The 12,225-nt window shown below is 40.3% G+C and overlaps 1 protein-coding gene across 3 annotated transcripts in view; it reads left to right on the plus strand.

Moving 5' to 3' along the window:
• The first annotated feature begins 28 nt into the window (after positions 1-28).
• The window catches only part of YEATS2 (YEATS domain containing 2), a 47,939-nt gene continuing 35,742 nt past the window's right edge, over positions 29-12,225 (plus strand). For 2 of the 3 annotated variants that reach the window (XM_054983739.1, XM_054983742.1), the window contains exons 1-8: positions 29-112; positions 2,233-2,358; positions 3,294-3,407; positions 5,714-5,811; positions 5,918-6,010; positions 6,711-6,950; positions 8,962-9,074; positions 10,116-10,277. In XM_054983739.1, the coding sequence (XP_054839714.1) occupies positions 3,308-3,407; positions 5,714-5,811; positions 5,918-6,010; positions 6,711-6,950; positions 8,962-9,074; positions 10,116-10,277 (806 nt within the window). In that variant the 5' untranslated portion in view covers positions 29-112; positions 2,233-2,358; positions 3,294-3,307. Of the gene's footprint in view, positions 113-2,232; positions 2,359-2,989; positions 3,408-5,713; positions 5,812-5,917; positions 6,011-6,710; positions 6,951-8,961; positions 9,075-10,115; positions 10,278-12,225 lie in introns of those variants that run through there. The other variant, XM_054983740.1, reaches the window with a different exon arrangement.

Genomic DNA, 12,225 nt, shown 5'->3' on the forward strand with positions numbered 1-12,225 from the left:
AACGGGGAGCGCTCGGGTTCGATGGCGGCTGCGCGCTGCAAGCGGCGACCTCGCTGAGCGTGGGGTTGGTTGATGCAAAGCACTGACCTTCCGGGGTCTCTTTAGGCAGCCGGTGAGTTGCGCGGGTCGAGCTGGGGCGTCCCTGCCGCCTGGGCCGGGGAAGGGCCGGGGGGTGAGTGAGCGCCCTCTCTGGTGAGGGCTTTGCTTTGGGCATCTTTGCAGGGGGGGTTCGGGGCAAGTGCCTTCCAGAGCCTTACTTGCGGTGGGCACGGGAAGCGAAGGAATGCTCCTGTTTATGCCCGTGTTATGCGCAGGTCCTGCCCATGTTTACTTGGAAGTAAGCCTATTGATCAGTTTGGGCAACTTAATTCTAGGTATCAGTATGCAGTTTGAAACTGCAGCCTTGTAGACCAGACCTATCTGTGTTTATTTGGGAAGTGTCCCTGTAGATTTCAGCAGGACTTGTTTGAATACGTTACACGTGCATGGTGATCCTATGCAGAGTTAGGAGCGCTCTCGTTTCCTAGTGGGTTTTCCCAATTCACACAGGAAAATCCAGGGGTAAAGTACATTGAAAGTAGTTTGAAAGTGCATTATTTAGCGTGTGTGAAATCAGCCTTAAAGTTGATTGAAATGAGTGGGTTTAGGTATGCTTAACTGATTAGGATAGGATTGGAGTCATGCAGCCTGCCTGGTCCTCTGTATGCTTGCAGAGTTCAATATAAATTGTTCCCAAATATGTAAGCATGGGAACACAGCCTTGATGTTTTGGCCCAATCCCAACATCCACCCTGTTAAGCCAAGAGAGTGTCAGCATGGAATACAGTGCTGGACAAAAATGTGTGAGGTTTTTGTTGGGTTTCATAAAATCCACAAACATTATGTTGTACATTATTTTAAATTAAATGAAGCACCCCGCAACTACATAAACTTTAAACATTCTCTATCTTGATGTACACCTTTCTGTGCTTAAGCTTGTCCAGAAAATTCTTACAAAGTTGACACAGAGTTGAAAAGGACTCCCACTGGGTGAGAATGGGGAGTTGAGTGTTACTTCTTTTGCATGTTTTAAATCATGATTTAAATCACTAGTCAGTAAGATTTGATTTAAATCATGGTTTTCTGCATAAAGACTCATTCTTTCTGGTATAATCTTAATATCTACAACCAGATAAAGGTTTCATTTTTAGAATAACAACTTTTCAGATTAGTTTTACAGTTATATCAAAAATTACTGATTTGGTTTTACAGGAAAAGAATAATATGATAAACCCAGGCTATACACACAAAGATCCAAAGACTTGTGGAGTATTCTGCTCAGAAGGTTTCTCTTTCATTTTTACTGCTTGCTCCTCCCTCCTCACACTTAGCTTCTTGTGCAGATATATTCCACTCCCAACAATCTTCTACTCATTGAATTTTTTGAAACTTAGCACTTAAGAGGTAAGGGGTTGATTTTGTGTGCATAGATTTGCAAAAGAACAATGAGATTAAGGTCTTTTTCTCAAATCTGTATGTTTTTTGCTGTGAGGAAGAAGCATGTGATCTCTGTAGACACAAATTCAGTTTTGAGAACTGTAAAACCAAGCATCTGTGATAATAGCTTCTAGTTAGAAAAACTGCCCAATAATCTTATAGAAACCTCTGCAAGAGCATGGCACTGTGAATGGATTAATGGAATTCATTTACCAAAAAAAGTTAAACGTATGAATATACCGCCTCATTGTACATAATTAAAAACTAATCCTTATTTCATGATGAAACCTTTGGACTATAATGTATCTTAAATAGAAAACTATCTTTAGATACATTTTTCCTCAAAAAAACATTGTATTAAAAATCCAATTTAAATTTTAAAAAATCTGATCTAAATTTTAAAAATCCAATTAAAAAAAAATTAAAAATCATTGATTTTTATCCACTCTGCTTCTTTGCAATCAGTGGTGCCAGACATGTGTTGTGATCTTGAACATCAGTATTAATATCTCTGCAGCACCATCATAAGAGACATGTTTTGTAGTCATGCCTTAGGGCAGCACCTCATTCTAAATAGGTGTTGATTAAAAGAGTAGCTTGAGATGTCAGTGTTAAATTTTACTTTGGGTCTCCAGTACTTTTGATATCCTAAAGATCTGTTGCGAAAGGACAAATGTGTAAGATTGCTATACCGAGATAAACTTATGCAACAGAACATGTTGGAAAATTAAATTGGAAAAAATGTTTCTGTCTCAGTTTGATACAGGTTTTATTTAATGTAACTGGGAAAGCTAAAGCAATTGTGAAACCTTGAACAAAGGTTGAAATTTCCTGGTGGGGGTAGAAAAAGAAATCAAACTTCACATCTCTGTCACATCCAAGGTAAGATGTTACATAGTGCTTTTATTCCATTTAAAATGCTCTTCCAGAGTTTCTCTGTACAGGATGTATTGACAGCGAGCATGTATGTATTTCCATACCCGTTTGCTAATGAAAATGAATGGGAAAGGGATTGATTGTGGTTGTGTTAGGGCTGAGGACTATTACTGTCCTCTCAGTCGTTTAACAGGATTATTTTAACACTTCCAGCTGTGCACTGGAATAACCAATCAAAATCTATAGAAGCATGATTAGTATTCTTGCGATAGATACATGCATGTTTTGTGAGGCTGTTGCAGGGGGATTTTTAAGGTGCTTACAATGAGTAATAGAATACTTCCTCTTCCCTATGACCAGCGTGTTTTTTGAAGGTGTTAGCTATTTAATGGCTTTGCAAGTTACTTCAAAGCAGCACAAATCAGAATTAGGTCTGAAAGATCTGAAGCATTTGACAAACCTTGGTAGAGCAGCGTTTCACAACCATGGCTCCACAGAACTCCACAGAACATTGTCGGGAGTTCCACAAGAAATCGTGGAATAAAAAATTTAAAATACCATGCAAAATTCCAAATATCCCTCAAAATATCACAGTTATTAAGGTTATGCAAGCTGATATATATATAAGGTAGATATAGCAGCTCTGTATAAATAACATTTCTTGACAATAATTTAGCAGTAATTGAATTACACTCCCCAACATCAACTTTTTTCTAGCCAGTAAACATTTTCATAGGTAGAGGTTCCCCAGGATTTGAAAAATTATTTCAGGGGTTCTTCCTTGGAAAAAACATTGAGAAACAATGCATTAGAGGAAAGTATTTGGACACAGCCTTCACTTGTTCCCAGTTAGAGGGGTGACCTATATCGATACCTTTCAGATGGGAAGTCTTTCTGAGATGGTTGCACCTAACGTTTGGATTTTTCCCCCTTCTCTCCAGTGAAGAGGCCAAACATGTCAGGCATCAAGAGAGCTATAGAAGAGAAGGACCCGGACTATGAAGAGATCTCAGTTGTACATACAAACAAACGTCATAAAGCAGTTGAACAGTCAGGTAGAAATTTGGTTTTAACATTGAGATGTGGGGTGGAGACCAGGGACATAGTCGGACATAGAGGTATACTTTGTAGAAAAGCTCCAGAATTTTCAGGGTACTGTTGGTTTTCTTGCTCACAAACAGAAACAAACAGATACATCTATTTGTGTGATGGATCAGGAGACACCTCTTATCTCATTTTAGTAATTATCTTAGCAGGTTTCTTGAAAGGAAGTCACATGCTGTTCAATAGGGCTTATTCCCAAGAAAGTTTTTTCAGGATTGCAGCAAGGTGGCTCCCAGCCACACTCAGTCTGAAATAATTATACTTATTACTTTATTTAGCACTTCTCTCACTTTTTCAGAGTTTCATCTTGTTTATTTTTTTTTTTGGATATTTATATCCTGCTTTTCTTACAAAGGAACTTAAAACAATGTTCTGTTCTTTCCCATTTTATATTCATTTTATCTCTCCTTCCTCATTTTATCCTCACAACAATCCTCTGAGGTATAGGTTGGCTGAGCAGGTATGACTGGCTTAAGGTCACCTGATGAGCTTTCATGGCAGAGTTGGGAATTGAACCTGGGTCTTCCAGATTCTAGCCCAGCACTCAAACCACAACACTACAGTGGCTCATAGATGTTGATAGATGGGGCTGGTAATAGGGTGGCCAGACCCCTGCTTGGGACAGGAGATCCCCTCCACTAGACAGCACCTTCCACTGCCGCTCAGCTGGCCAGGGGAGGAAGAAATGGCAGGAAAGGGAGCCATAATGAGAAATGCAAGCCCTTGCTGGTGACATCGTCAGATCACCGGTAATTTGCTGATGTTGCTTCCTGTGTATCCAGGGCTTTTTTTCAGCGGGAACGTGGTGGAACGGAGTTCCGGAACCTCTTGAAAATGGTCACATGGTTGTTGGCCCCGCCCCCTGATCTCCAGACAGAGGCAAGTTTAGATTGCCCTCCGTGCTGCTCGGCGGTGCAGAGGGCAATCTAAACTCCCCTCTGTCTGGAGATCAGGGGGCGGGGCCAACGGCCATGTGACCATTTTCTCTGAGGGCAACCCACTGAGTTCCACCACCTCTTTTCCCAGAAAAAAAGCCCTGTGTATACCCATGTATTAAATAAATACACTAGGCAGCTGTTGTTAACTGTTGTAACTATTGTTATTCCAAGGAGCAGTAGAGGTGGAGAGGTTTGCTTAGGGCTACATGCTAAGCTTATATCAGAGCTGAGATTTGAACTGGGGAACTTCCATGTCCCGACTTGTAATTTTAACCACTGTGCTCCACAAGCAGAGAATCCCTTCGGAGATTCTTTAGCACTACTCAGTGACCCTTTTATAGGTGGATCAAAGAAAATTCGAACATGCCTTTTCTTTGGTTAAAATTGTGTGTTTGTTTAATGCCTGGAGCCTTAATGAAGACGGTCATCAAGGAACAGGGTTTATATGTGTAGGTGTCTGTGAGTGGGAAAGCTTACAGAGCCTTGAGAATTGCTGTGGTTTTCTTCAAGGAGCCCTGCCAGTCCAGCTGACTGCTACTGTGACTCTCAGATTTTCAGTCACAGAAACTTATATATGTGAATCTGAAGAATGTTTCTTGAAGATCTCTGTTACAGATCTTGGGTTTTAAAAAACATTTAATCACAGAATACAACTCTCTAAAAAGTAATTTCATACAGCCAGCCCTGGAAAGCTGCAGATTCCTACTGTTCTTGTATGCTATGTACATTACTGAAGTCTGTGTCCACACTTGTTCTTCATAAAGATGTCCTGAAACAGGCTGTAGGTTATGGGTGCTCTGCCAGCAGTTAAAGAGTTCTGAGCCATCACCCAGATACTTTGTATTTGGATACATGGTGCTGGCCAGACCGTTGATCCATCTAATTCAATATTGGCTCTTCTACTTGATGAAGTTCTCCAGAGTCTCATGTCAAAAAAGGGTCTTCTGACACCTGCTACCTGAGATCTTTTAACTGCTGATACAAGTGGTTGACCCATGGACGTTCTGCATGCATTTCGAGCCCTTTCCCCAGTTGTAGTTCTTCAGCTGTTAATACTGTGCTTATTTGAAATATGTATGTTGCATACTTGTATTGTTAGAAAGCATACATTATCCAAATGGACTTGCTTTCCCTGCTGGTTCATTTTGTCCCCCCCCCCCCCCCCCCCGCTTTCTTGGTCTGATCATTCTGATGGTAAAAAGATGCGTTTTTGTCTGTGTTATTCTGGCTCCTTCCTACTAATACTTTCAAGGCATGAATAAAGGGATGTGATGTTGCAGGTGGCTTAAGTTCTTGTATTTGTGGTCTCCTTTGAGCAGCTCGGAATGCTGCGGTGCAGAAAATTGAGGACATTATTAAAGATCAGTTTTCAGTAGAAATGAAGAACAAAGAACATGAGATTGAAGTCATAGATCAGGTATGTACAGATCTCTTGCTTGCCATTGATTGTTTGGGGAAGAGAGGTAGTGATCCACTGCAGTCACTGTGCTTCATAATAATAGTTTCCTCTTCCATTGTTTTAGCGACTGATTGAAGCAAGAAGAATGATGGATAAACTGCGAGCATGCATTGTTGCAAACTATTATGCTTCTGCTGGTCTCCTTAAAGTGGGAGAGGTAAATACTACATTATATATTATTGTTTTATTTTACTTCATTTATACCCCACTTTCTCCCCAATGGGGACCCAGAGCAGCTTACGTCATTCTCCTCTTCTCCATTAAAGGAAAGATCGTGTGTGTCTTTGCAAAGCAAGGCTTATCAAAAATGATGGCAGAGCTGCTTTATTCCCCACTGCTTGTTGGTCAGATTTCAAAACATCCTTCAGAAGTTGCAGACAAAATGGGTGTTTCAAATAGACTGGCTGCACAAAATCTGCTTTAGATCCACTGTGTCTTTCAACCAGTTAGATTTCTTTTGCCCATTAATGACAGCATCTGATCTCTTTATGAAAAAGCCAGTTCCCAGTATTCCATGTCCTTGTAGTGTGACCAGGAAACAAATCCAGGATGGGGATATGCTGATAAGAGCCAGTTTGATTTTGAATATTTACCCTCTGAAACAAAGCTGAGAGGAGAGGCAGGCACCCAATGCTTTCCCCAGGCTTTGCAGTTACCAGTGGCAAGGAGCAGGTTTACAAGTCCCCGTGTCCTGCAGAGGATGCTCCATCTCTGTGGGCATAGCTCATGCAGGTGCATCATGCAGCCCCTTAGAGCATATAAGCTGACTGAACTGCTTGTGGCTTCTATGCCTTACATTCTGCCATAGCTGTCATCTTGAGCCAATATGAAATGCTTGGCCTGTTGTGTTGTTTCAGGGAACCAAGACATGTGACCCCCTGGTATTTAATCATCCGTCCATCAAGAAATTTGTGGATTCTCCATCCAGATCATCATCTCCGGCTAATCAGGGTTCAGAAACCCTGTCAGTTAACCATTCAGAAAGTGAGTCATCTCAACATGTGGACTACTTGATGGGAAAAGACAATTCTAATCTGGATGCAGAAGAGAGATTGTCCAGCAAGCTGGACCAGAGACCTAGGAAGAATTCTGGGCAGGTAAAATGTCATCATTTTTACACCTCAAAGTGGAAGAGTTTTTGTTTTTATTCTGAAGGGCAAATATCAGAAATAAGTTTCTGGCTTTTGCCCTGCTCTCTTAGCCCCACAAAGCATATTTCATCATGCCTCATTAGAAGAAAGTTTTATTGGAAATACTGTAAAAAATGATGTGCTCTTTGCTACTTATTTCCTGCAGACACAGCATTATTTGCAGGCATAATTTCAAAATTACAGTTTCCTGGTTGTGGCTTCATCATCTGTAAACATCATACAGCTCCCAACTAGAGATGGGCACAAACCGGAATACGAACCAAAAAACCCCAGGTTCGTGGAAGCTCGTTTCCATGAACTTCCACGAACTAGTCTACTGGTTCATTTGGTTCGTTTTAAACAGCAATACCCCTTTCCGTGCCGCTGCAAAGTGGCAGGGAAAGGGGCATTTAAACCTGTGGATCAGCTGCCTGTCAGAGAGATCCCCGACAAGCAGCTGATCATTTAAACAGCGGTGCTTGGCTGCCCAGCCAGGAGTCCCCTGCTGGCTAGCCAAGCCCTGCCCGCAGTTTAAATGGCTGTTTCCCCCGCCGCTTGGAGCAGCGGGGAAATGGCCATTTAAACTGCGGGTGGGGCTTGGCTGGCCGACCAGGAGTTCCAGGCCGGCTAGCCAAGCCCCACCTGCAGTTTAAATGGCCATTTCCCTGCTCCTGGGAGTGGCCATTTAAACAGCTCTGCTGTTTAAATGATCAGCTGCTTATCGGGGATCTCCTCGACAAGCAGCTGATCCGGGGGTTTAAATGCCCCTTTCCCTGCCGCTGCTAAGCCGCCGGAAAGGGGCATTTAAACCCCACGAACCACAAACTGGTTCGTGAACTTGCTCCAGTTTGTGGTTCCTGGTTCGTGAAAATGCCATGAACCGCATGGTTCGTTTTTTTCACAGTTCGTGCCCATGTCTACTTCTAACTTGCACAGTTTCTGCACCTTAAGAACAGATTAAGGGAGGGAAACCGTTTCCTTCCACTAAAAATACCCAAGTTTTCAGTGTGGTGAGAGAATTATTCCATATCCTGAGAGGAATGGGAACAAAGTTAATCCTCCAGTATTAGCAGACCTGGGCCTCCTTTTGTTTAGGTGCAAAAATTCTTTTGCAGAAGGGTGCCTTGTTTCAGGGCAATATTGAGAGTGCCCTGTTTAAGAAAGAATGTGGCTGTAGCTGAAATGAGTTTTTACTTTCACTTTAATTTTGTACTCTGCTAATCTTTTTGACAACATCTGCAGGTTGCAAGGAAGATACGTTAATATAGTAGCAGGCTATGAAATGGCAGTTTTGCTGTGCACTGTTAGCTTTCTCTGACAAAGATGCTACCCAGTTGCAGTCTAGACTAAGGGTCTGAATAGCATAGATAATCCCCATGAAACCATCACTTGTCTTAAGTGATGAGAGATTGTCTAACAATTACCTTTTGTGTTTGTTTTAGTATAAGATAACTGGTTAAGTAAACTTTAAATGGATGTTTGCATTTTACTTCTGTTGGTTAAAGTTGCATACCCCGAATCAAATTTGGCCAGTGTGTAGACACTGAGATCGTTTTAAAGGCCTTGGGTAGAGTCTTTCTACAGAGATAGTCAGCTGGAGGATGGGTTTGGAAGCACTCCCCCCTCCAATTAGTCTATCTCCTGCTTCATTCTGAACCAACTTCATCGTGGGGTTTTTGTGCCCACTTTCTGATGATCAGAGAAATCTTACCTTAAATATTTGGTTCTACCAGAAGTTCTCCATGGATAGGAAAGCTCTGATAGATCCAAGTTATTATGTGTGATTCTTTTTAATTGCCTTAAGCAAGAGGCCTTTTTAAAATGGGTGTTATTGGTAGTTTTCTAAGGGTACTTAGGGGTGTTTAGGAGTTGTTGGGTTTATATCTTTTAAAGTTGTAGCTGGTTTTTCTAGCACAAGGAGAAAATGTTTTGAGTAAACATGTACTTAAATGGATTCTTTAAAAAAATTTATCCTCAGGGCACTTCTGTTGCAAGTGATCGCAAAGCAGGGCTAAGAAGTGCTAGTCTGTCAAATGATGAGAATTCACGGCTGTTTGTAAAGAAAACCATAGTGGTTGGCAACGTCTCCAAGTTAGTATCCAACTTTCATGTATTTTCTATATATATTTTTAAACTTTGAAGACAAAATATAAATTGTATCTGATATCCATGAACCTGCCAAGGTCTCTGTAAGAGAAAAGTCTCAGTTATCATGGGTAGTAAATGAACTCTCCTATTGAAAACAAATTCCATCTACCCTGGTTTGGTTGTTAATATACTAGGTGCTTCCTAATTTAGCAATTAGATGTGTTCAGGAACCTGCACATCTCACCAAATTGTGGCAGATTTGAGAAAATAGAAGCCAGGCAGCTTGGAAGAGGTGGCAGGGCAGTAATGAATGGAACTGGCATTGTTTGAAACTCGTTAGACGTCCTTAAAAAGCAAGGGTTCCACCAACTTATTTTAATCTGTTTTTGTGATGAGAGCAAATGCATATTCACTTTCAACTTTTCTAGAATGGTAATTTAAATGTAAATCTGTAGCTAAGTTCTGACAGTTCAAAACTGCTTCTATATAAAGATGTTTACCCCCTATGTTTATTCTATATTGAGAACAATTAAGCAATTTTGAGGGATTTTTAAAAACCAGTTAAGAGACAAAAAAATTTATCAAGGCCTGTGCATTAAATATCTTAAAATGTTACTTACATACTAAAATATGATTGGCTGTGTTTTTCATAGTTAATAAACTCTGGCATTACTACTGCAAAAATATTGAGAAGGGTCTGAGGAAGACTCTTATATCAATTAATATATCTGAAATGTTAATTTTTTTTTAACTTATCATGGTTAGATATTATTGGTTGGGAAAACATTTTGGTTGGGAAAAATATAAATGAAATCAGAGGCTGCTAGATAAAAGGAGAAAGTAATGTGTTCACACAAGTATTTGGGAATAAAATTAAAGAAATTTAGGATTTTTATATCTGGAGGAAAAGGTTTTAAAATAGAAAATAAGATCAAGGTAATTTTAACAGTGTTTTAGCACCAATTTGGTATTTTCTTTTAGTTTTTTAATCACCTTTAGCAAAAAGAATGGAATTAATTTTGATGGTGTCTTTCTACCTGCCAGGTACATTCCTCCTGATAAAAGAGAAGAGAATGACCAATCCACTCACAAATGGATGGTGTATGTACGTGGGTCCAGAAGAGAACCCAGCATCAATCATTTTGTTAAGAAAGTTTGGTTCTTCCTTCATCCCAGCTATAAACCTAATGATCTTGTTGAAGTCAGGTAACAGAACTGTCATTGAAATTTTGAGCTTTTACCATTTTTAATTGAACAATTTTTAGAAGCTTGAAGACTTCCTATAATTTCTCTGTTGTGCCTTTTCCCTAACATTTTTCCTGAATGGGGCATTTATAGGTGTCTGCCATTGTGTATTAATTTTCTCTAGCAGCATGAGAGAAAATAAAAAACTGTTCCTAAAGCAGGACAGTCCAGGGGAGAACAAGGAGATTATTGGGTTGAAAATATAGGTCACAGTTCTATTAGCAATTTCACATATATCTCTCAGACAAGAAATACTCAATAATCACAAAGTGAGATATAGTTTTAGTCAAGTAGTGCCAGTTACCTTGCCTTAGGAGAAAGCTTACATTAGAAAATACCTAGCACAGATAGGATAATACTTCCCTTCATCACCTTCCTGTAGATTTTTTTTTTGTCATCTGAGCTGTCATAGGCCCAGTTTAGGAGCTTTACCCCTGAAACCTCTTTCTTTTAAACAAAAACCCTTAAGCCTCGTCTATCACTATTGCTGTGGTTTGCCACCATGTGATTACTATTCATCCTTGTTTTGTCCTGTACTGAAAGAATTATCCGAAGCTGTGCCCACCACCAGGTAAATGACAATTTCTTGAGCTTCATTATCAGTTGCAATAGCAATCAGTTGCTATTGTCTTTCCGCATCTGAAATCCCTCCACTCTCCCAAGATGTAAGGACAGATGGACTCACATTCTAGCTGTGTCTGAAGAAGGGAGCTGTGACTCACAAAAGCTCATACCCTACCACAAATATTGTTAGTGTTATAGATGTCTGGCAGTGTCAGAGTGCACCAGCAGATCGGCTTCCAGAACCATTTCTTCCTAACCGTATTGGAATTGCCATAGTAACTAACCCAGTTGCCATTTTAACCAACCTTTTGAGTGGGACTGTATAGTGAGAGGGAGAGGGGAACCCCACAATAACCCATGAGAGTTCCTGCTCTCTTGTCACTTGTCTGGCCACAGGATAGAAATATAATTCAGTATTTAGTTCAAAGGAATTCACGACGGAGAGAAGAGAAAAATCTTTAAACATGTTCTGCATAGCATTTTTTTTACTTAATGGTAAACATGACTGATTATAGCACATTATCTGGTGCTGGTTAATTAAGACAATAGTGTAATTCCCCAGGAAGAACAAGTTTCTAGTTTTTCAATTCCACTTCGTTCAGTGCCGCCAGCCTGTCTGAAAGATCAGGCAAATTGCTGTTTTCAGTGTAAGCTTCACTACAGGATAACTGAGTCTTTTGAACAAAAAAGCTACGGGCGCTGCACAGACTAACAAATCTACTGTAGCACAGCATAACATTTTGTGGACTTGAGCTAAGTTTTAAAGTAATTTCACAAAATGTTCAAATATTTTTGGCCTTTTGGGGGGGGCATTTTCCTTTGTGGGAACGAAGTAAATGCAAATATGTAAATACAGGTAATAGAACCTCAAATTAAACATGAGATGGTTTTATAGTTTGAGGAGGGGTAGGGGTGGGAGGTGACAGGAAGCTGATTTACCCTTTCCCTGCCCATTGTTTTTTCTGCCCAAAATAGCCCCCAGAGCAGTTTTATGTATTCTTATGTCAGTCTGGAACAATGCAGGAGGAAAAGCAGTGTGTATATGTGTGATTTTTAAGCAGAGAAAGAACCAGTCCACCCTTCCATTTAAAATGGCAGTCTCCTAAAATTACCTTTCATTTTTTAAAAAAGCAGCAGTGGCAGCATCCAGGGCTTCATTACTTGCATTTGTGTCTTACGTGCAGGTTACCCTTGGTAATATATTTAAGATATGTGGCATTTCAGGTTTGTAGTTCAATAGTTTGAAACTATCTGAGACCTGGAAAGTGCTTTCTAGAATCAAATAGTTTGTCAGATTGCAAAGGGAGGAAAGTTTGGAAAGTTTTTGCAAAATTTATTCAGAACA

The sequence above is a fragment of the Eublepharis macularius genome, chromosome 6 (genome assembly GCF_028583425.1).
Source record: "Eublepharis macularius isolate TG4126 chromosome 6, MPM_Emac_v1.0, whole genome shotgun sequence".
Taxonomy (NCBI): domain Eukaryota; kingdom Metazoa; phylum Chordata; class Lepidosauria; order Squamata; family Eublepharidae; genus Eublepharis; species Eublepharis macularius.